The 21,711-nt window shown below is 48.7% G+C and overlaps 1 protein-coding gene across 9 annotated transcripts in view; it reads left to right on the forward strand.

Annotated features, from left to right (window-relative positions):
- The window catches only part of TAF1C (TATA-box binding protein associated factor, RNA polymerase I subunit C), a 275,709-nt gene that overhangs the window by 160,582 nt on the left and 93,416 nt on the right, over positions 1-21,711 (forward strand). For 7 of the 9 annotated variants that reach the window (XM_077281264.1, XM_077281266.1, XM_077281263.1 and 4 more), the window contains one exon: positions 4,063-4,172. The exons of the other annotated variants lie outside the window; for them this stretch is intronic. In XM_077281264.1, coding sequence (XP_077137379.1) covers positions 4,063-4,172 — 110 coding nt within the window. The remainder of the gene's footprint in view (positions 1-4,062; positions 4,173-21,711) is intronic. 9 annotated transcript variants of the gene reach the window in all.

A 21,711-nucleotide genomic window follows, 5' to 3' on the forward strand; every position in this document is an offset into this window, starting at 1 on the left:
CTGCAGATTGTCCTCAGAGAGACAGGAAAGGTCTATTAGGGTCTGACCCCTTTACATCTAGTCATGGTAACTACAGATTGTCCTCAGAGACAGGAAAGGTCTATTAGGGTCTGACCCCTTTACATCTAGCCATGGTAACTGCAGATTGTCCACAGAGACAGGAAAGGTCTATTAGGGTCTGACCCCTTTACATCTAGTCATGGTAACTGCAGATTGTCCTCAGAGACAGGAAAGGTCTATTAGGGTCTGACCCCTTTACATCTAGTCATGGTAACTGCAGATTGTCCACAGAGAGACAGGAAAGGTCTATTAGGGTCTGACCCCTTTACATCTAGTCATGGTAACTACAGATTGTCCTCAGAGACAGGAAAGGTCTATTAGGGTCTGACCCCTTTACATCTAGCCATGGTAACTGCAGATTGTCCACAGAGAGACAGGAAAGGTCTATTAGGGTCTGACCCCTTTACATCTAGCCATGGTAACTGCAGATTGTCCACAGAGACAGGAAAGGTCTATTAGGGTCTGACCCCTTTACATCTAGTCATGGTAACTGCAGATTGTCCTCAGAGACAGGAAAGGTCTATTAGGGTCTGACCCCTTTACATCTAGTCATGGTAACTGCAGATTGTCCACAGAGAGACAGGAAAGGTCTATTAGGGTCTGACCCCTTTACATCTAGTCATGGTAACTACAGATTGTCCTCAGAGACAGGAAAGGTCTATTAGGGTCTGACCCCTTTACATCTAGCCATGGTAACTGCAGATTGTCCACAGAGAGACAGGAAAGGTCTATTAGGGTCTGACCCCTTTACATCTAGTCATGGTAACTGCAGATTGTCCACAGAGAGACAGGAAAGGTCTATTAGGGTCTGACCCCTTTACATCTAGATATGGTAACTGCAGATTGTCCACAGAGACAGGAAAGGTCTATTAGGGTCTGACCCCTTTACATCTAGCCATGGTAACTGCAGATTGTCCTCAGAGAGACAGGAAAGGTCTATTAGGGTCTGACCCCTTTACATCTAGATATGGTAACTGCAGATTGTCCTTAGAGACAGGAAAGGTCTATTAGGGTCTGACCCCTTTACATCTAGCCATGGTAACTGCAGATTGTCCACAGAGACAGGAAAGGTCTATTAGGGTCTGACCCCTTTACATCTAGTCATGGTAACTGCAGATTGTCCACAGAGAGACAGGAAAGGTCTATTAGGGTCTGTCCCCTTTACATCTAGCCATGGTAACTACAGATTGTCCACAGAGAGACAGGAAAGGTCTATTAGGGTCTGACCCCTTTACATCTAGTCATGGTAACTACAGATTGTCCACAGAGACAGGAAAGGTCTATTAGGGTCTGACCCCTTTACATCTAGTCATGGTAACTGCAGATTGTCCACAGAGAGACAGGAAAGGTCTATTAGGGTCTGACCCCTTTACATCTAGCTATGGTAACTGCGGTACTATGAGAGAGCAGACTGTATGGATCCAGGAGAAAATATAGAAGGATTTTCTGTTCATCCATTATTAATGAGACGTACATTGTCGGCACCGGGATAACTAGGAAATCATACACACATTTTCTCATAATTATAACCCCCACCAAAGGCCCCAAATCCCATAGGGACCATATAACCACTAGTATCTAGGCCATGTTTGGTCTCTAATCGTAGCTAAAATCCCGACAGAAAAGATGACATGGGTCTCAGACTTCTGTGATCGCTCTGAGGAGTTATCACATAAATTGGGAGTTCCTAAAACTATGAAAAGCTGAGACCAGCCCACACCCGGGCCCCTCTGAGGTCATCATAGAGGGGTGTGTGGGTGAAAGATCAAACCCAATTATCATCAGCGTTCTTACAGAGAATTACGTGTCATGTATGTAGGGCCCCATTTATTGACGGCCAAATCGAAGCGCTCTCCTGCGGCTAAACAGAATCGTCTGTGCGATCGGTGTAGTAAGTTCTACTGTTAATCCCTTTTATTTTATGTAACTGTTTATACTGTATTTTGTCCCCTTTGTGAAATCTTTTGTCTATTTTTCATAAACACTGTGTCCGTTTGGATTAAATATAGAATGTAATAGTTCTGTTCCTTCTGTTCTGTAACCGTGCCTCGAAGTGATAGCTGCCGTTAACGATGTCTAATCACCCGAAACAGATTAGTGGTGGCGGCGAGCGGTGAGGTTGTCAGAGGTGGCCGTGATCGCACCGGGGTGTGTACACATATTCCATGTGTTGGAATACGGAGGTGTGTACGCCGTACGCTCACCGTTATTTTTCCGATAGCCAGCCTAGTGGTGTGAACAGGCTGCAGCCTTCTCCGTTGGTCGTCGGCCAAACGTGTAATTGTCTGGATGATAGGAGGCAGCAGAGAGCTGTTCGCCCCAAGGATCACAGCGGGTGGTACTCGTGACCTTCCTGGGATTTGTGGGATTAAGAAAGTCCTGACACTGTATGTTCGAGAAGTTCGGAGCATCAGTGTGCGAAGATTGCAAATAACCCATCCTGGCACATGCCTACAAGAACGATGATGGTCCTGGAGGGTGTACAGGGTGCGGGGAGAAGGCTGCACCCTATATACAGTGTGTCGGTAGGATGGACCCTTCTTGGGGTCTACAGGGTGCTGGGAGGAGGCTGTGCACCCTCTATACAGCGTGTCTGGGGGGGGGATGGACCCTTCTTGGGGTGTACAGGGTGCGGGGAGGAGGCTGTGCACCCTCTATACAGCGTGTCTGGGGGGGGATGGACCCTTCTTGGGGTGTACAGGGTGCGGGGAGGAGGCTGTGCACCCTATATACAGCGTGTCGGGGGATGGACTCTTGGGGTGTACAGGGTGCGGGGAGGAGGCTGTGCACCCTATATACAGTGTGTTGGGGGGGATAAGCCCTTCTTGGGGTGTACAGGGTGCGGGGAGGAGGATGTGCACCCTATATACAGTGTGTCGGGGGGGATGGACCCTTAATATATTCCATGTAGCTCTGAGAGTTTGTAGGGGCTGAGGCTGATACCAGTATGACATGTCTATACTGTACGTGTGTATATACTGTACCTGTGTCTATACTGTATGTGTGTATATATACTGTACCTGTGTCTATGTACTGTACCTGTGTGTATGTACTGTACCTGTGTGTATGTACTGTACCTGTGTATGTACTGTACGTTTGTATATACACTGTACGTGTGTGTATATGTTGTACCTGTGTGTATTTACTGTACGTGTGTGTGTGTATATGTATTTGCAGATGTCAGTGGGGTTGATGGCGTGCTCGGCGCCATTATCGGGGGCTCTGCGCCATTATCGGAGGCTCAGTCAAATAAATAAGGCAGCACACTATGGCGCTAAAACATGCAAACATGAAACATGAAAATTGAACTGCATTACTGCACTAGAAATATGAAAAAATGAGAGCGTTTAGCGCATAAATTGGCCAATTCATGTGTCCCTGGTAGCCACATTAGGGCATCTCTCGTATACCAGGTCCTACACTTTCCGCGCTGAGACTAAACGTCTTCATCTGAATGGGTACCTGTGAAACCTCTTCTTAGACTAAAATTGCCTCTCTCTCTCTCTGTGGAGGGGTAATGGACCTGCTGTGATTAAAACACCTGCAGCTAAGAGGCGGAGTGCTCAGTCCTAAAAAGAGACGCCTTAATGTGGCTACCAGGTACACATGAATTGGCCAATTTATGCGCTAAATGCTCTCATTTTTCATATTTCTAGTGCAGTAATGCAGTTAAATTTTCATGTTTGCATGTTTTAGCGCCGCAGTGTGCTGCCTTGTTTGTTTGTATACGAGTTGGTTCATCACCTGTTCACACGTCTATTTTTGGATGTGACGGTCAGTTTTTTAAAATCTATTATCGGGGGTTCGCTGCCATTATCGGGGGCTCTGCGCCATTATCGGGGGGCTCTGCGCCGTTATCGGGGGGGCTCTGCGCCGTTATCGGGGGGGGGGCTCTGAGCCGTTATCGGGGGGGCTCTGAGCCATTATCGGGGGGGCTCTGCGCCATTATCGGGGGCAGGCTGAGTGCTCTCCGGGTTCTCACTCCTTCCTTTATATTTGCAGACTGTGCTTTTCCTCCGGTCACTGAATTTGATCTGGTTTATAGGAAGACGACGTGTGCGCGTCACACGAGGCCGGATGTGGCCGGGGTGTCGTTCGCCTTCAGCAGACAGGTCAGTAGCCTTCTGATTCTAGTGGTAGGATCCTCGGAGAGTTCCTCCGTGGCTGCAGGAAGGGGGATACATGTAAAGTACATTGGCTTGTAATGGCTTGAAAAAGGCTCTCCATGAGCCGAAACGTCGCCGCAATAGGCTATTAAAATTTAGCGCCTTTAAAACTTCAACTCTCAATGGTGTGCTGCCTCTAATCTTTTTTGGACTCTCTGTAATGTACATTGGGTATAGAAAGTATTCAGACCCCTTTAAATTTTTCACTTTGTTTTATTGCAGCCATTTGGTAAATTCTAAAAAGTTCATTTTTTTCTCATTAATGTCCACTCTTCACCCCATCTAGACTAAAAAGAAACCCAGAAATGTAGAAATTTTTGCAAATTTATTAAAAAAGAAAAACTGAACTATCACATGGTCATAAGTATTCAGTGTAACAACTCTGCTGGCATCACTACATGGCCTCCTGTTATGGACCTGGTGGTTAGGTGCACCAGGAATGACCTGATAGTTAAACACGGAATCGGGACGAGCTCTGGGGAAATGGGAACTCTGCTGACCGCAAACCCTACTCCTATCAACACAACTAGAAATAGCCGTGGAGCGTGCCTGACTCTGCCTAGACGCCTCTTCACAGCCTAAGAGCTAACTACCCCTAAAGAAAGGAAACAAAGCCTCACTTGCCTCAGAGAAATTTCCCCAAAGGTAAAAGCAGCCCCCCACAAGTATTGACTGTGAGTTAAGAGGAAATCACAAACACAGGAAGAAATAGGCTTTAGCAAAGGGAGGCCAGTCTAACTAAACAGATTGAGGATAGAAAAGGGATCTTTGCGGTCAACACAAAAAACTACAAAACCACGCAGAGTGTGCAAAAAATACCCCCGCACCGACTCACGGTGCGGTGGTGCCACTCTGCACCCCCAGAGCTTCCAGCTAGCCAGGCAGTTTCATGATAGCAAGCTGGACTAGAACTTAGCAAGAAAAACCATATGTAACAAATGAACAAGCCGGAACTTAGCTTAGCTGGAGTAGACAGGTCCTCAGAAAGATCCAGGAGAGATCTGAACCAGTACTAGAACATTGACAGCTGGCATGGAGTAACGACCTGAGTGGAGTTAAATAGAGAATCCAGCCTAGCCCTAAGCGAGGGCAGGTGGGGAAGGAATCTCAGAACCAGCAGCTCCACTCACAGCCACCAGAGGGAGTCCACGGACAGAACTCACCGAAGTACCATTCATGACCACAGGAGGGAGTTCGAGAACGGAATTCACAACAGCCTCCCATCCCTCACACACCATCTTACTCACTGCTCCAGGTCATGTTGTGTTGTCTGTTGCCGGCTCCAAATTCTGTGCCTCTGCTCCCTGCATGCTTCCTGGCTGTGTGCATAGGGGGGCGGCACCTGAACTCTCTGGTTCTTATAGAATCAGGGCACACCTGTCTAATCTGTTACTGACCAATTACCAAGAGGCCGCCAGTATTTAGGGCAGCTCCACCCTGTGGACTGGGCCTGTGAAATGTGTTAACTCAGTTTGTGTTTTGCTTCTGAGCTGCCAGGCCTTGCTCTGTGTGCCTCATTCTCTGAAGGCTGTTCTCCTTGCTTTGCCTTGTATCTTGTTTGTCTGCCCTCCAGGAGGCTGTATATCCTGGTCCCTGTCTCTTTGTTCTTATTCCTTGTCTTGTTCCATTACCTTGTCTGAACTTTGTCCTACCTTTGTCTCCTTGTCTGTGGTTTCTTTCCCTGTTGTCTTTCCTTGTGTCCTCTCTGCTTATGCTCTGCGCTCTTGCGGCTCTGCCTGCTCTGTACCCTTGTGACTTTGCCTGTGCTCTGCTCTCTTGCAGCTTTACCTCTGCGCCACACTCCTGCGGTTCTGCTCCATTCTACTCTACTCTGCTCCTGCAGAGATCTCTTGCTGCAGCTCCTCTCTGCATTCCTTGCGGTTCCGCCCTGTGCCTCAGCCGTGCCTGCCTGCCCTGTGCCTCAGCCGTGCCTGCCTGCCCTGTGCCTCAGCCGTGCCTGCCTGCCCTGTGCCTCAGCCGTGCCTGCCTGCCCTGTGCCTCAGCCGTGCCTGCCTGCCCTGTGCCTCAGCCGTGCCTGCCTGCCCTGTGCCTCAGCCGTGCCTGCCTGCCCTGTGCCTCAGCCGTGCCTGCCTGCCCTGTGCCTCAGCCGTGCCTGCCTGCCCTGTGCCTCAGCTGTGCCTGCCTGCCCTGTGCCTCAGCCGTGCCTGCCTGCCCTGTGCCTCAGCCGTGCCTGCCTGCCCTGTGCCTCAGCCGTGCCTGCCTGCCCTGTGCCTCAGCCGTGCCTGCCTGCCCTGTGCCTCAGCCGTGCCTGCCTGCCTGCCCTGTGCCTCAGCCGTGCCTGCCTGCCTGCCCTGTGCCTCAGCCGTGCCTGCCTGCCTGCCCTGTGCCTCAGCCGTGCCTGCCTGCCTGCCCTGTGCCTCAGCCGTGCCTGCCTGCCTACTCGTCCGAGTGTCAGCCGTGCTCATCAGCCAGTCCTGCCTGATGCCCACACCTGTGCCTGCCTACTCGTCCGAGTGTCAGCCGTGCTCATAGCCAGTCCTGCCTGATGCCCACACCTGTTCTGGTGTTCCTGTTTCCCAAGTGGGATCAGCAGCCACAGCCAGACACCGCCCTGGCGTAGCACCTGGCAGCTGCCTCACCTCACCATCAGAGGCTCCTGTGAAGACCAAGGCAGCTGTCATAGTCACGCCGCTTCCAGGGTAGTCTGGTTTGTGGCACAGTGGGGCCACAAACCCCCCGAGCTCATGCCCACCAGTCAGGACGTGAGCGTGACATTCAGCCCCTTTGCTCAGTATTGAGTAGAAGCACCTTTTGAGCTAGTACAGCCATGATTCTTCTTGGGAATGATGCAACAAGTTTTTCACCCCTGGATTTGGGGATCCTCGGCCATTCTTCCTTGCAGATCCTCTCCAGTTATTTTTTTATTTATTATTATAGTGCCATTTATTCCATGGCACTTTACATGTGAGGAGGGGTGTACATAATAAAAACAAGTACAGTAATCTAAATACAAGTCACAAATGGTATAGAAAGAGAGAGGACCCTGCCCGCGAGGGCTCACAACCTACAAGGGATGGGTGAGGATACAGTAGGTCAGGTCGGTGGTTGTGCACCGGTGTGGTGGTTACTGCAGGTTGTAGGCTTGTCGGAAGAGGTGGGTCTTCAGGTTCTTTTTGAAGGTTTCTATGGTAGACGAGAGTTTGATATGTTGTGGTAGAGGGTTCCAGAGTAGGGGTGATGGATGGGAGAAATCTTGTATGCGATTGTGGGAAGAGGGAAGTACAGAAGGAGATCTTGTTAGGATCGGAGGTTGCGTGCAGGAAGGTACCGGGAGACGAGGTCACAGATATATGGAGGCCCCTGGTTGTGGATGGCTTTATATGTCATGGTTACGGTTTTGAACTGGAGCCTTTGTGTAATGGGGAGCCAGTGCAGGGATTGACAGTGGGGGGAGGCCGGGGATTAGCCAGAGACAGGTGGGTTAGTCGGGCAGCAGCATTTAGAATAGTTTGGAGGGGTGCGAGAGTGTTAAAGGGGAGACCACAGAGCAAGAGGCTGCAGTAGTCAAGGCGGGAAATAATGAGAGCATGTAGTATTATTATTATTATTATTATTATTATACATAGCGCCATTTATTCCATGGCGCTTTACATGTGGAAGGGGCAAATATAGACAAGTACAATAAACATTGTCAAAACTAAACTTTAAACTAGGGATTGGGGGGAGGGTATTCATTTTATAGGAGGGGAAGATAGTGGAGATAGAGACCTGGGCACAAATAAGGAAGTTGGGGGTGGCGGTGGCATGGGGGGTGGGGTTAGAACAGTTAGTAATTTAAGAAAGAATAGAGGTACAGAGAGGAACATCAAGTGCATGTATACTAATGCCAGAAGCCTCGCCAACAAAATGGACGAATTAGAACTAATGTTGTTGGAGCATAATTATGACATGGTGGGGATATCTGAGACGTGGCTGGATGAGAGCCATGACTGGACTGTTAACTTGCAGGGCTATAGTCTGTTCAGAAATGACCGTACAGATAAGCGAGGGGGTGGGGTGTGTCTATATGTAAAATCTTCCTTAAAACCCATCCTGCGTGATAATATAGGTGAATCTAGTGAAAATGTAGAGTCCCTGTGGGTGGAGATAAGGGGAGGGGGAAAAAAATAATAAATTACTGATAGGGGTTTGTTATAAATCTCCAAAAATAATGGAAGCAATGGAGAATATCCTCGTAAAGCAAATAGATGAAGCTGCGACTCAAGGAGAAGTCATTATTATGGGGACTTCAACTACCCTGAAATAGATTGGGGAACAGAAACCTGCAGTTCCAGTAAAGGTGATCGGGGTCTGACAACTATGAGAGACAATTACCTTTCACAACTGGTTCAGGACCCAACAAGAAGGGGGGGCACTGCTAGACCTAATATTAACAACCAGGCCAGACCGCAGAGCAAATATAAGGGTTGGGGGTCACTGGGGGAATAGTGATCACAAAATAATAAGTTTTCATGTATCCTTTAATAAGATGTGTAGTAGAGGCGTGACAAGGACACTAAACTTCAGGAGGGCAAATTTCCAACAGATGAGAGGATCTTCGTGCAATTAACTGGGACGATATCCTGAGACATAAAAATACACAATGAAAATGGGAGACGTTTATTAGCATCCTGGATAGGACCTGTGCACAGTATATACCGTATGGGAATAAACCTACTAGAAATAGGAGGAAACCAATATGGCTAAATAGAGCTGTAAGGGGCGCAATAAGGGACAAAAAGAAAGAATATAGAGAATTAAAGGAAGTAGGTAGTGAGGAGGCATTAAATAAATACAGAAAATTAAATTCTGTAAAAAGCAAATCAAGGCAGCGAAGATTGAGAGACTCATTGCCAGAGAGAGGAAAAATAATCCCAAAATATTATTTAACTAGGTAAATAGTAAGTGTTATGGAACCCCCCAGCACCCAGAATATGTTGTGCAGTTATATGTATGTATAATAGGTTCCATGTGAGATGCATGTCCCTAATGCATCAGCCCGCAGGCTGCTCCCCTGGGCAGAGGGGACAAGATATCCCCCTTTTGTCCTTCCCCACCTTTGTAATTCCCACAGTAAATATCACCAGGCTCCGGCCACCTGCGGCTATTGTAATGTATGTCTGGCCTGCCGCTTTCAATTAGCCCGCCCTCTGTATCTGTGTGATATATTCTGTGTCTTGTGAGTAAAGTGTTGTCACACTGGAAATACGTGGCGAAGCAGTGATATTTTATATGCGCCCATGTAATGAAGCCATTCTAGCCAGCGTCCTTCATTCAGACTCCAGCCAAAGCAGAGTGGACCTCCTGAAACACGGGGTGGTACTGAAAGAGGTACTCCAGCACGGTAGACACTGTTAAACTGGTGGCAGACAGCGGGATGTGAGACCCCTTCTACAGGAGGAAAGGAATGAATGGAAAACAACTACCAGAAGTTAGAGGACTACATTAAAAGATCTGGTGGAAGCCCGAGGGTTAATCGCCAGTAACAAAACAAAAGCGGATTTGATAGCAGCCATCATGGAACACGACAGTGCAGCGCCCCTCAATGTGAACGTGGAGAAGACTGAATTCCAGAGGGAGGTAAAGAACAGACTGGTGTTCTATGGCCCAAACCCTGAAGTAGAGATCATACGAGAGGTGATGGTTGATGTGCGTACTGATCAGAAGGAAAAGATGGCCGAGCGGGCCAGGATAGAGCTAGCCAAGATGGAGATGGCAGAGCGGACCAAAGTGGAGCTGGCCAAGATGAAGAGTCAGCGAGCAGGGGGAGCTCTGGCCTCCGCCCAGGTACCTTAAACAGTAAGCCACAAAAAGATCCAGTATAATGCCTTCCGTCAGTTGGGGGAGGCAGAGGAAGACATTGATGGCTTTCTGCAGGACTTTGAGCGGCAGTGTGCCCTTCATCAAGTGAAGCCGGAGGAACGGGTTCAGATTCTGGCCAGCAAGCTGAAAGGCCGGGCAGCGGACGCCTATCGCACGGTACCTGATGAGGACTGTATGGACTATGAGCGGATCAAAGAAGTGATCTTGGCCCGGTATGCGCTGACACCAGAGGCATACCGCCAAAAGTTCCGCGGACTTATAAAACGAGTAACCAATACCCACGCTGAATGGGCCTGTAAATTACGGCGGTCACTGCTACAGTGGGTACAAGGGAGCCAAGCAACCACTAAGGAGGACGTCCTCCAGCTCTTCTTGTTAGAACGATTCTTTAATGGACTAACCCCTTAGACACAGGAATGGCTTCGGGACAGGCGGCCAACGACTCTTGAGGAGGCCGCTCGCCTGACCGATGAACATCATGATGCCAGGAGGCCTCAGTTGTCCGGATCAAAGATGGTCACTAGGGGTCCGCCCATGGACCTGGAGGCCCCCAAACCACAGAAGATTGTAGGGGGACCAGCTAAAAACCCGGCCTACCACAGTCCCCCTGGGGCGCAATGCCACACCTGCCATCAGCTGGGCCACCTGCAAAGATAATGTCCCAACCGGACTCAGCATACCCAGTGGCCAAAGGCGGGAACAGCTACCTTCAGCCGGGCTGCTGTACACTGCTACCAAGGCGAAGCTGACCCGGCATTGGGGGCTACGACTAACCAAGGGGTGGAAGAGATGGAGGAAGTGCTGCATGAAGTGGACCCCATGCAGGCAGCCCGGGCAGATAATCGACAACAGCATCGACAGGTCGTGTGGGTTAATTGGAAACGTATGCAGGGACTAAGATTCCGGGGCAACTTTGACCCTTGTGAAGCCTCATCTCGTCCGGGACCAAGAGAAGACGGACCGGACAGTGGCAGTCCGTGTAGCAGGGGGAGCCATACATCGACTGCCCACTGCCAGGATTCACCTGAACTGGGGAGTCGGGGATGGCCTTGTTGAGGTCGGCTTGATGGAGGATTTGCCTGCAGACGTCTTGCTGGGAAATGACTTGGGGCCCATGTTGTCTGCCTTCTCGGTTGCCCCTCAGGCTGAGACATATCCTGTGACCACCCGGAGACAAGCTCGAGCTGCGGAGGCGGAATCACACTCAGAGGAGGCCCAGGTAAGACATCCCAGCCCTACACGTATTCCCATAGCCAGACACATTTCTTGGGCCACCCCAGCTGAATTTATGAGGGAGTTACTTGAGGATCCTTCATTGGAGAGATATTGTGGGAAGGCACAGGAGGGGAGAGGGGTACTGGAAGGGGAACAGTTTGTATGGAAGCAGGGACTCCTCTACCGGATCACAGAGCAGCACCACACAGGGACGAGCCCCACTATAAAACGACAGCTGGTAGTTCCCAAGAAGTACAGGCAGGAGTAACTGCGAATCTCTCATGACATACCCTGGCCGGGCACTTCGGCGTTTGTCGCACCAGGCATCGTCTGACACAAAACTTCTTTTGTTTCTATTTAAAAAAACTGACCGTCACATCCAAACATGTGAACATGTGCTGAACCTAGAGTCACCAACTCGTATACAGTAAAGTAAATAAGGCAGCACACTGCAGCGCTGAAACATGCAAACATGAAACATGAAAACAACTGCATTACTGCACAAGAAATATGAAAAATGAGAGCGTTTAGTTCATAAAAATGGCCAATTTTATGTGTACCTGGTAGCCACTTTAGGGCATCTCTCGTATATTAGGTCCTACGCTTTCCTTTCCTCGCTGAGAATAAACGTCTCCATGTGAATGGGTACCTGTGAAACCTCTTCTTAGACTAACATTCTCTCTCTGTGGAGGGGTAATGGACCTGTTGCGATTAAAACACCTGTGGCTAGGAGGCGGAGTGCTCAGTCAGAAGGCTAAATTTTACTTGACAAAACTTATTTTGGCCAGGGGTAACCTATGATGTTCGTCAGTACTGCCAGACCTGTGACAGTTGCCAGCGCATTGGCAAGAGTGGAGATCGATGCAAGGCCAAATTACGCCCCCTCCCCATTGTGGAGGAACTATTTAGCCGAGTAGCGGTCGATCTGATGGGGCTGTTAGCCAAACCCAGTCCGTCAGGGAAAAGGTATATATTGACAGTGCTAGATTATGCCACACGGTATCCAGAGGCGGTTGCGTTACCTAACATACTGGCAGAGACGGTGGCGGCTGCCCTGCTCCAGGTTTTCTCACGGGTTGGATTTCCCCGGGAGATTATCTCGGACCAGGGTACCCACCCAGTTTACAGCAGAGGTGACCAACCAACTGTGGAAGCTGTGCGGCGTAAAGTCCATTAGAAGCGCCCCATACCACCCGCAAACCAATGGGTTGTGTGAACGCTTTAACGGGCCGTTAAAACAACTCATTGGGACTTTTCCAGGACCTACAGGGACTGGGAGAAATTCTTGCCACACCTCCTGTTAGCCTATCGGGAGGTGCCCCTAGAATCCACGGGGTTCTCCCCGTTCGAACTGGTATACGGGAGGCGGGTAAGGGGACCCCTAGACTTGGTGCTAGAACACTGGGAAAGGGAGGGCATCATAGAAGGGGTACCTATTGTACCCTATGTGCTGGAATTCCGGGACCACCTACAGGAGCTGACCCAGGCTGTACGTGGGAACATGCAGGTGGCCCAGTGTCGCCAACGCGTATGGTACGATCGGAGGGCCAGAGAACGCACCTTGGAAATAGGACAGAAGATCCTGGTGTTAGAGCCCACTAGGCAGAACAAGTTCCAAGCTGCATGGCAGGGGCCCTACCAGGTAGTGGGGAAAATAGCCGACACCACCTATAATGTCGCCGATTGTGACGACCCCAGAGTTATCCGCATGTTCCACGTGAATATGCTGAAGCCCTACCGGGAGCGCCCTAAAGAGGTAGTGGCCATCTGTGCACCTGAGGCAGAGGATTTAGCCGGACTTCCCTTGCCTGATGTCTTAGGGGAAAGGACTCAGTCTAAAACATGGGACCAGTTACACTTGGGCGAAGACCTAGGTCCCCGGGAGAGACAGCAGGTGGAGGCGTTGTTGAGGCAGCGACAGAGGATGTTTTCGGGGAGACCAGGGTACACTCGCCTGGCACAACACAAGGTTGAGACCCAGGATCAGACCCCCCTGAGACAACCCCCCTTCCGCGTCCCTGAGTCTGTACAAGAAGGGATGCGACAAGAGATACAAGAGATGTTGCGTTTAGGGGTCCTTGAAGAGTCAGTCCCTGGGCATCCCCCGTAGTGTTAGTGCCCAAGAAGGATGGGACTACACGGTTTTGTGTAAACTATCGTAAGCCCAATGAGAAAACTGTGACGGATGCGTATCCCATGCCGCGTGTGGATGAGTTGTTAGACCGGCTGGCGGGGGCAAAGTATTTGACCACCTTCGATCTATGCAAAGGCTACTGGCAGATTCCCCTTGGTCCTGACGCTATTCCCAAGTCGGCATTTGTCACCCCGTTCGGCTTATTCCAGTTTCGAGTTATGCCATTCGGGATGAAGAATGCCCCGGCGACCTTCCAGAGGCTGGCTGACCGGCTTCTGGATGATCTCCAGGACTATGCTTGTGCCTACCTGGATGACATCGTCATCTACAGCGCGACATGGGAAGAGCATCTAAATCACCTAGAGACAGTATTGGACAGGATCCACAAGGCCGGAATCACCCTGAACCCAAACAAGTGTCACGTGGGCAAAGCAGAGGTTCAGTATTTAGGGCATTGGGTGGGAAGTGGGAAACAGCGACCAGAACCAGCCAAGATTGAGGCCATAGCCAAATGGCCCACCCCACGCACTAAAAGCCAGGTCGTGAACTAGATGGACTTACAGTCTTCCTTCAACCTTAATAACTATGTAACTATGTAACTATGGCGTTTCTAGGGACAGCGGGGTATTACAGTAAATTCGTTCCCAATTACAGCAGCGTAGCCAAGCCTCTCACTGATCTGACCCGTAAGAACCAACCCCGCCAGGTAACCTGGACTCCAGAGTGTGAGGAAGCCTTCCGCCAGCTAAAGGACGCCCTCACCAATACCCCTGTATTGGCCGCACCCGATCCAACTAAACGTTTCCTTGTTCACGCAGACGCTTCTATGTTTGGATTGGGGGCAGTATTGAGCCAAGTCGGGCCGGACGGCTGAGAACACCCGGTAGCTTACCTGAGTCGGAAACTACTGCCCCGAGAAGTAAGCTATGCGGCCATCGAGAAGGAGTGCCTAGCAGTAGTATGGGCACTCAAAAAGTTACAACCATATTTGTATGGACGGCAGTTTTCCCTCCTAACGGACCATAATCCCCTAGTCTGGCTTAATTGGGTCTCCGGAGACAACGCCAGATTAGTGGAGTTTAGCCCTACAACCTCTGGACTTCACCATCCACTACAGACCCGGCAAACAAAACGGTAACGCTGATGGACTAAGTCGACAAACGGAACTTGTACCAACCCCATAAACTTCGGTCATCCCCAAACCGATCCGATAAGGATCAGACTGTGTATGCCAATCACGTCGCTGAAAAGGAGAGCCATGTTGCGGAACCCCCCAGCACCTAGAATATGTTGTGCAGTTACCGTATATGTGTGTATAATAGGTTCCATGTGATATGCATGTCCCTAATGCATCAGCCCACAGTCTGCGCCCCAGGGAAGAGGGGACAAGATATCCCCCTTCTGACCTCCCCCACCTTTGTAATTCCCACAGAAATATCAGCAGGCTCCGGCCACCTGCGGCTATTGTATTGTATGTCTGGCCTGCCGCTTTTCAATTGGCCCGCCCTCTGTATCTGTGTGATATATTCTGTGTCCTGTGAGTAAAGTGTTGTCACACTGGAAATACGTGGAGAAGCAGTGATCATTTATATGCGTCCATGTAACCAAGGAATTTCAGCCAGCGTCCTTCATTCAGTCTCCAGCCAAAGCAGAGTGGACTTCCTGAAACACGGGTTGGTACTGAAAGAGGTACTCTAGCACGGTAGACCCCGTTACAGTAAGAAACTAGAAAATGATAGTGTTGGCCCCCTTAAAAATTGTCTGGGGGAAATGGTGGATGAGGATGAGGAAAAAGCCAATATGCTAAATGACTTTTTTTCATCAGTATTTACACAAGAAAATCCCATGGCGACAATATGATCAGTGATAACAAAAATTCCCCATTAACTGTCACCTGCTTAACCCAGCAGGAAGTACGGCCGCGTCTAAAAATCACTAAAATTGACAAATCTCCGGGCCCGGATGGGATACACCCCCGAGTACTGCAGGAACTAAGTACAGTCATTGATAGACCATTATTTTTAATCTTTAAAGAGTCCATAATAACAGGGTCTGTACCACAGGACTGGCGTATAGCAAATGTGGTGCCAATATTCAAAAAGGGGACAAAAACTGAACTCGGTAATTATAGGCCAGTAAGTTTAACCTCTACTGTGGGTAAAATCCTGGAGGGCATTCTAAGGGATGCTATGCTGGAGTATCTGAAGAGGAATAACCTCATGACCCAGTATCCGCACGGGTTTACTAGGGACCGTTCATGTCAGACTAACCTGATCAGCTTCTATGAAGAGGTAAGTTCCGGACTGGACCAAGGGAGCCCAGTGGATGTAGTGTATATGGACTTTTCAAAAGCTTTTGATACGGTGCCACATAAAAGGTTGATACATAAAATGAGAATAATGGGGATAGGGGAAAGTATGTGCAAGTGGGTTGAGAGCTGGCTCAGGGATAGGAAACAAAGGGTGGTTATTAAAGGAGCACACTCGGACTGGGTCGCGGTTAGCAGTGGGGTACCACAGGGGTCAGTATTGGGCTCTCTTCTTTTTAACATATTTATTAATGACCTTGTAGGGGGCATTCAGAGTAGAATTTCAATATTTGCAGATGACACTAAACTCTGCAGGGTAATCAATACAGGGGAGGACAATTTTATATTACAGAATGATTTATGTAAACTAGAAGCTTGGGCTGATAAATGGCAAATGAGCTTTAATGGGGATAAATGTAAGGTCATGCACTTGGGTAGAAGTAATAAGATGTATAACTATGTGCTTAATTCTAAAACTCTGGGCAAAACCGTCAATGAAAAAGACCTGGGTGTATGGGTGGAAGACAAACTCATATTCAGTGGCCAGTGTCAGGCAGCTGCTACAAAGGCCAATAAAATAATGGGATGCAGTAAAAGAGGCATAGATGCTCATGAGGAGAACATAATTTTACCTCTATACAAGTCACTAGTGCGACCACACTTAGAATACTGTGCACAGTTCTGGTCTCCGGTGTATAAGAAAGACATAGCTGAACTAGAGCGGGTGCAGAGAAGAGCGACCAAGGTTATTAGAGGACTGGGGGGTCTGCAATACCAAGATAGGTTATTACACTTGGGGCTATTTAGTTTGAAAAAAGGAAGGCTAAGGCCATGTGCACACGTTCAGTATTTTTCGCATTTTTTTCGCTAGAAAAACGTGATAAAACGCGAAAAAAACGCTTACATATGCCTCCTATTATTTACAGTGTATTCCGCATTTCTTGTGCTAATGTTGCGGTTTTTTTCCGCGAAAAAATCGCATCGCGGAAAAAACCCCCCAACATGTTCATTAAATATACGGAATTGCGGGGATTCCGCACACCTAGGTATGCATTGATCTGCTTACTTCCTGCACAGGGCTGTGCACACCATGCGGGAAGTAAGCAGACTATGTTGGGTTGGTACCCAGGGTGGAGGAGAGGAGACTCTCCTCCACGGACTGGGCACCATATAATTGGTAAAAAAAAAAAAAGAATTAAAATAAAAAATAGTAATATACTCACCTTCGATGGCCCCCGGAGTCTTCCCGCCTCAGCGGTGCATTCTGCCGCTTCCGTTCCTATAGATGGTGTGCGGTGAAGGACCTGTGATGACGTCGCGGTCTTGTGATTGGTCGCGTGACCGCTCATGTGACCGCTCACGTGACCACGACGTCATGGAAGGTCCTGCACACACACACCATCTATAGGAAAGGACGCCGCTGAGGAGATCGGCTGTCTGCAGGTGAGTATAACCATTTTTTAAATTATTTTTAAACATTCTATCTTTTACTATTGATGCTGCATAGGCAGCATCTATAGTAAAAAGTTGGTCACACTTGTCAAACACTATGTTTGACAAGTGTGACCAACCTGTCAGTCAGTTTTCCAAGCGATGCTACAGATCGCTTGGAAAACTTTAGCATTCTGCAAGCTAATTTCACTTGCAAAATGCTAAAAAAAAAAAAATGCGGATTTCTTGCAGAAAATTTCCGGTTTTCTTCAGGAAATTTCTGCTTGAAATCCTGACGTGTGCACATACCCTAAGGGGTGATCTAATGTTAATGTATAAATATATGAGGGGACAGTACAAAGACCTTTCTGGTGATCTTTTTAATCATAGACCTGAGACAGGGACAAGGGGGCATCCTCTACGTCTGGAGGAAAGAAGGTTTAAGCATAATAACAGACGCGGGTTCTTTACTGTAAGAGCAGTGAGACTATGGAACTCTCTGCCGTATGATGTTGTATTGAGTGATTTGTTACTTACATTTAAGAGGGGACTGGATGCCTTTCTTGTAAAGTATAATGTTACAGGGTATATATACTAGATTCCTTGTTAGGGTGTTGATCCAGGGAACTAGTCTGATTGCCGTATGTGGAGTCAGGAAGGAGTTTTTTTTTCCCCAACGTGGAGCTTACTCTTTGCCACATGGGTTTTTTTTTGCCTTCCTCTGGATCAACATGTTAGGGCATGTTAGGTTAGGCTATGGTTGAACTAGATGGACTTAAAGTCTTCCTTGAACCTTAATAACTATGTTACTATGTAAAACAAGGCACACACAAGGCTCACAGTCTACAGGGGATGGTTGAGGATACTCTAGAAGAGGGTAAAGCTGCTCGTGCGGCGGTTCAGCAGGCTAAGGATCAGTGCAGGTTGTAGACTTGTCGGAAGAGTTGGGTCTTCAGGTTCTTTTTGAAGGTTTCCTTGGTAGGCGAGAGTCTGATATGTTGGGGTAGAGAGTTCCAGAGTATGGGGGGTTCTTGTATGCGGTTGTGGGAAGAAGAGATAAGAGGGGAGTAGAGATCTTGAAAGGATCAAAGGTTGCTTGTGGGTAAGTACAGGGAGACCATGTCACAGATGTATGGAGGAGACTGGTTGTGGATGGCTTTGTATGTCATAGTAATGGTTTTGAACTGGAGTTTCTGGACAATAGGAAGCCAGTGAAGGACTTGGCAGAGAGGAGAGGCTGGGGAATAAGGGGGAGACAGGTGGATTAGTCCAGTAGCAGAGTGTAGGATGGATTGGAGTGGTTCCAGAGTGCTAGAGGGAGGCTAGAGAGTAGGAGGTTGCAGTAGTTGAGGCTGGAGATGATGAGGGCGTGCACAAGCGTTTTTGTGGATTCATGGTCAAGGAATGCACGGATCCGGGAAATATTTTTGAGTTTGAGACGGCAGGAGGAGGCAAGGGCTTGGATATGTGGCTTGAAAGAGAGGGCAGAGTCGAGTATCACCCTGAGGCACCGAGCGTGTGGGACTGGGGAAAGTGAGCAGCCATTGACATTGATGGTTATGTCTTGTGGAATGGCAGAGTGAGATGGGGGAAAGATGATACATTCTGTTTTGTCCATGTTCATTGTGGGATTTTGGTCAGTAAGGAAGTGGTCAGGTCCAGATAGGTAGATCTGCGTGTCATCTATGAGCCGTCCAAGGCCAAAGGTGTAGATGGAGAAGAGCAGGGGCCCTTGGACTGAGCCTTGGGGAACACCGACAGACGGGCGAGGTGAGGAGGTGATGTGGGAAAGAGACACTGAATGTTCTGTCTGTTAGATATGACGAGATCCAGGATAGGGCCAAGTCTGTGATTCCAAGAGATGAGAGAATCTGTAACAGGAGGGAATGGTCCACAGTGTCAAAGGCAGAAGACAGGTCCAAGAGAAGAACAGAGTAGTGTCGCTTGCTCTTGGCGGTTAGTATGTCGTTGGTGACTTTAGTTAGGGCAGTTTCAGTTGAGTGATGCGGTCGGAAGTCAGATTGTAACCGGTCAAAGAGGGAGCAAGAAGAGAGATGGGAGGACAGTTCAAGATAAACATGCTTTTCCAGTAGTTTTGAGGCATAAGGGAGAAGAGATATCGGGCGATAGCTAGACACAGACGATGGGTCTAGGGAGGGGTTTTTGAGGATGGCTGTGATCGAGGCATGCTTGAAGGATGAGGGGAAGATACCATTTGTAAGTGAGAGGTTGAAGAGGTGTGTTAGGGTTGGGATGAAAACTGGCGAGGTTAGGGATGAGGTGGGACGGGAGGGGGTTAAGCATGCAAGTGGTGAGATGTGATCTTGACAGGAGGGTGGAGAGCTGATCTTCTGTCATGGTGGAGAAGCTGGTTTTGGAGGAACAGGATTGAGCAGCTAAGAGGGGCATTGGGGGCTGCAGGCCATAGCTTTCTCTGATCGTACTAGGGGTTTTTGCAGATAATTGGTTGAGGAATGTACGGATCCAGGAAATATTTTTGAGTTGAACTCTGCAGAATGTGGAAAGGGCTTGGATATGTGGTTTGAAGGAGAGATCAGAGTCGAGGATTACCCTGCGGCAGCAAGCTTATGGGACTAATGAGAGTGAGCAGCCATTTACTTTAATGGAAAGGTCCATTGGAGAGTTCGAGTGAGATGGGGGAAAGATGATGAATCCTGTTTTGTCCATAATAAGTTTTAGAAATCTGGCGGAGAAGAGTGAAATAGTGGACAGACATTGTAGGATTATGGTTAGTAGGGAGGTGATATCTGGTCTAGAGATGTAGATCTGTGTGTGTCGGCATAGAGATGATACTGACAGCCGTGAGATTCTATGAGCTATCCTAGTCCGAAGGTGTAAATGGAGAAAAGCAGGGGCCCTAGGACTGAACCTTGCAGGACTCCGACAGATAGTGGGGAGGTGAGGAGATGGTGTACGAGTGGGAGATGCTGAATGTCCGGTCTGTTGGGTATGATGAGATCCAAGATAGGGCCAAGTCAGTGATGCCAAGAGATTAGAGGGTCTGTAGTAATAGAGAGTGGTCCACTGTGTCAAAGGCACAGGAGAAGGAGGACAGAGTAGTGTCGCTTGGCTTTGGCAGTTAGTAGGTCATTGGTGACTTTAGTTAGGGCAGTTTCAGTGGAGTGATGCGGAAACCACATTGTAAGCGGTCAAAGAGGGAGCAAGAAGAGAGGTGGGAGTGCAGTTCAAGATAGACGTGTTGTTACAGTAGTTTTGAGGCATAGGCGAGAAGTGATATGGGGGCGATGGCTAGATACAGAGGATGAGTCGAGGGCTTTTTGAGGATGGCTGTGATTGAGGCATGTTTGAAGTATGAGGGGAAAACACCAGTTGTTAGTGATAGGTTGAAGAGATGGGTTAAGGCTGGGATATAGACTGTGGTGAGGTTTGGGATGGAATCGGGTTGAGTGCACAGGTGGGGAGATGTGATCTTGAGAGTAGAGTGGAGAGTCGATCTTCTATGATGGTGGAGAAATTGGTCCAGCTCCATCAGGTTGAATGGTGAACATTGGTGAACAGCCATGTTCAGGTCTCTCCATAGGTGCTCAATTGGGTTTAGTTCAGGCTTCTGGATGGGTCAGTCAAGAATGATCACAGAGTTGTTCTGAAGCCACTCCTTTGTTATTTTAGCTGTGTGCTTAGGGTCATTGTCTTGTTGGAAGGTGAACCTTCGGCAATGTCTGAGGTCCAGAGCACTCTGGAAGAGGTTTTCATCCAGAATATCTCGGTACTTGGCCGCATTCATGTTTCCTTCAATAACAACCAGTCGTCCTGTCCCTGTAGCTGAAAAAGACCCCATAGCATGATGCTGCCACCACCATGTTTCACTGTTGGGATTGTATTGGGCAGGTGATGAGCAGTGCCTGGTTTTCTCCACACATACCGCTGAGAATTATCATCAAAAAGGTCTATCTTCATCTCATCAGACCAGAGAATCTTATTTCTCATAGTCTGGGAGTCCTTCATGTGTTTTTTTTAGCAAACACTATGCGGACTTTCATATGTAAAATTTTTTTTATAGGATTTATAGGACTTTCATATGTCTTGCACTGAGGAGAGACTTCCGTCAGGCCACTCTGCCTTAAAGGCCCGACGGGTGGAGGGCTGCAGTGATAGTTGACTTTGTGGAACTTTCTCCCATCTCCCTACTGCATCTCTGGAGCTGAGCCACAGTGATCTTGGGGTTCTTCTTTACCTCTCTCACCAAGGCTCTTCTCCCACAATTGCTGAGTTTGGCTGGACGGCCAGGTCTAGGAAGACTTCTGGTGGTCCCAAACTTCTTCCATTTAAGAATTATGGAGGCCACTGTGCTCTTAGGAACCTTGAGTACTGCAGAAATTCTGTTGTAACCTTGGCCAGATCTGTGCCTTGCCACATTTCTGTCTCTGAGCTCCTTGGCCAGTTCCTTTGACCTCATGATTCTCATTTGGTCTGACATGCACTGTGAGCTGTGACGTCTTATATAGACAGGTGTGCGCCTTTCCAAATCAAGTCCTATCAGTTTAATTACACACCGCTGGCCTCCAATGAAGGAGTAGAACCATCTCAAGGAG

Source organism: Ranitomeya variabilis, chromosome 1, assembly GCF_051348905.1.
Source record: "Ranitomeya variabilis isolate aRanVar5 chromosome 1, aRanVar5.hap1, whole genome shotgun sequence".
NCBI lineage: Eukaryota > Metazoa > Chordata > Amphibia > Anura > Dendrobatidae > Ranitomeya > Ranitomeya variabilis.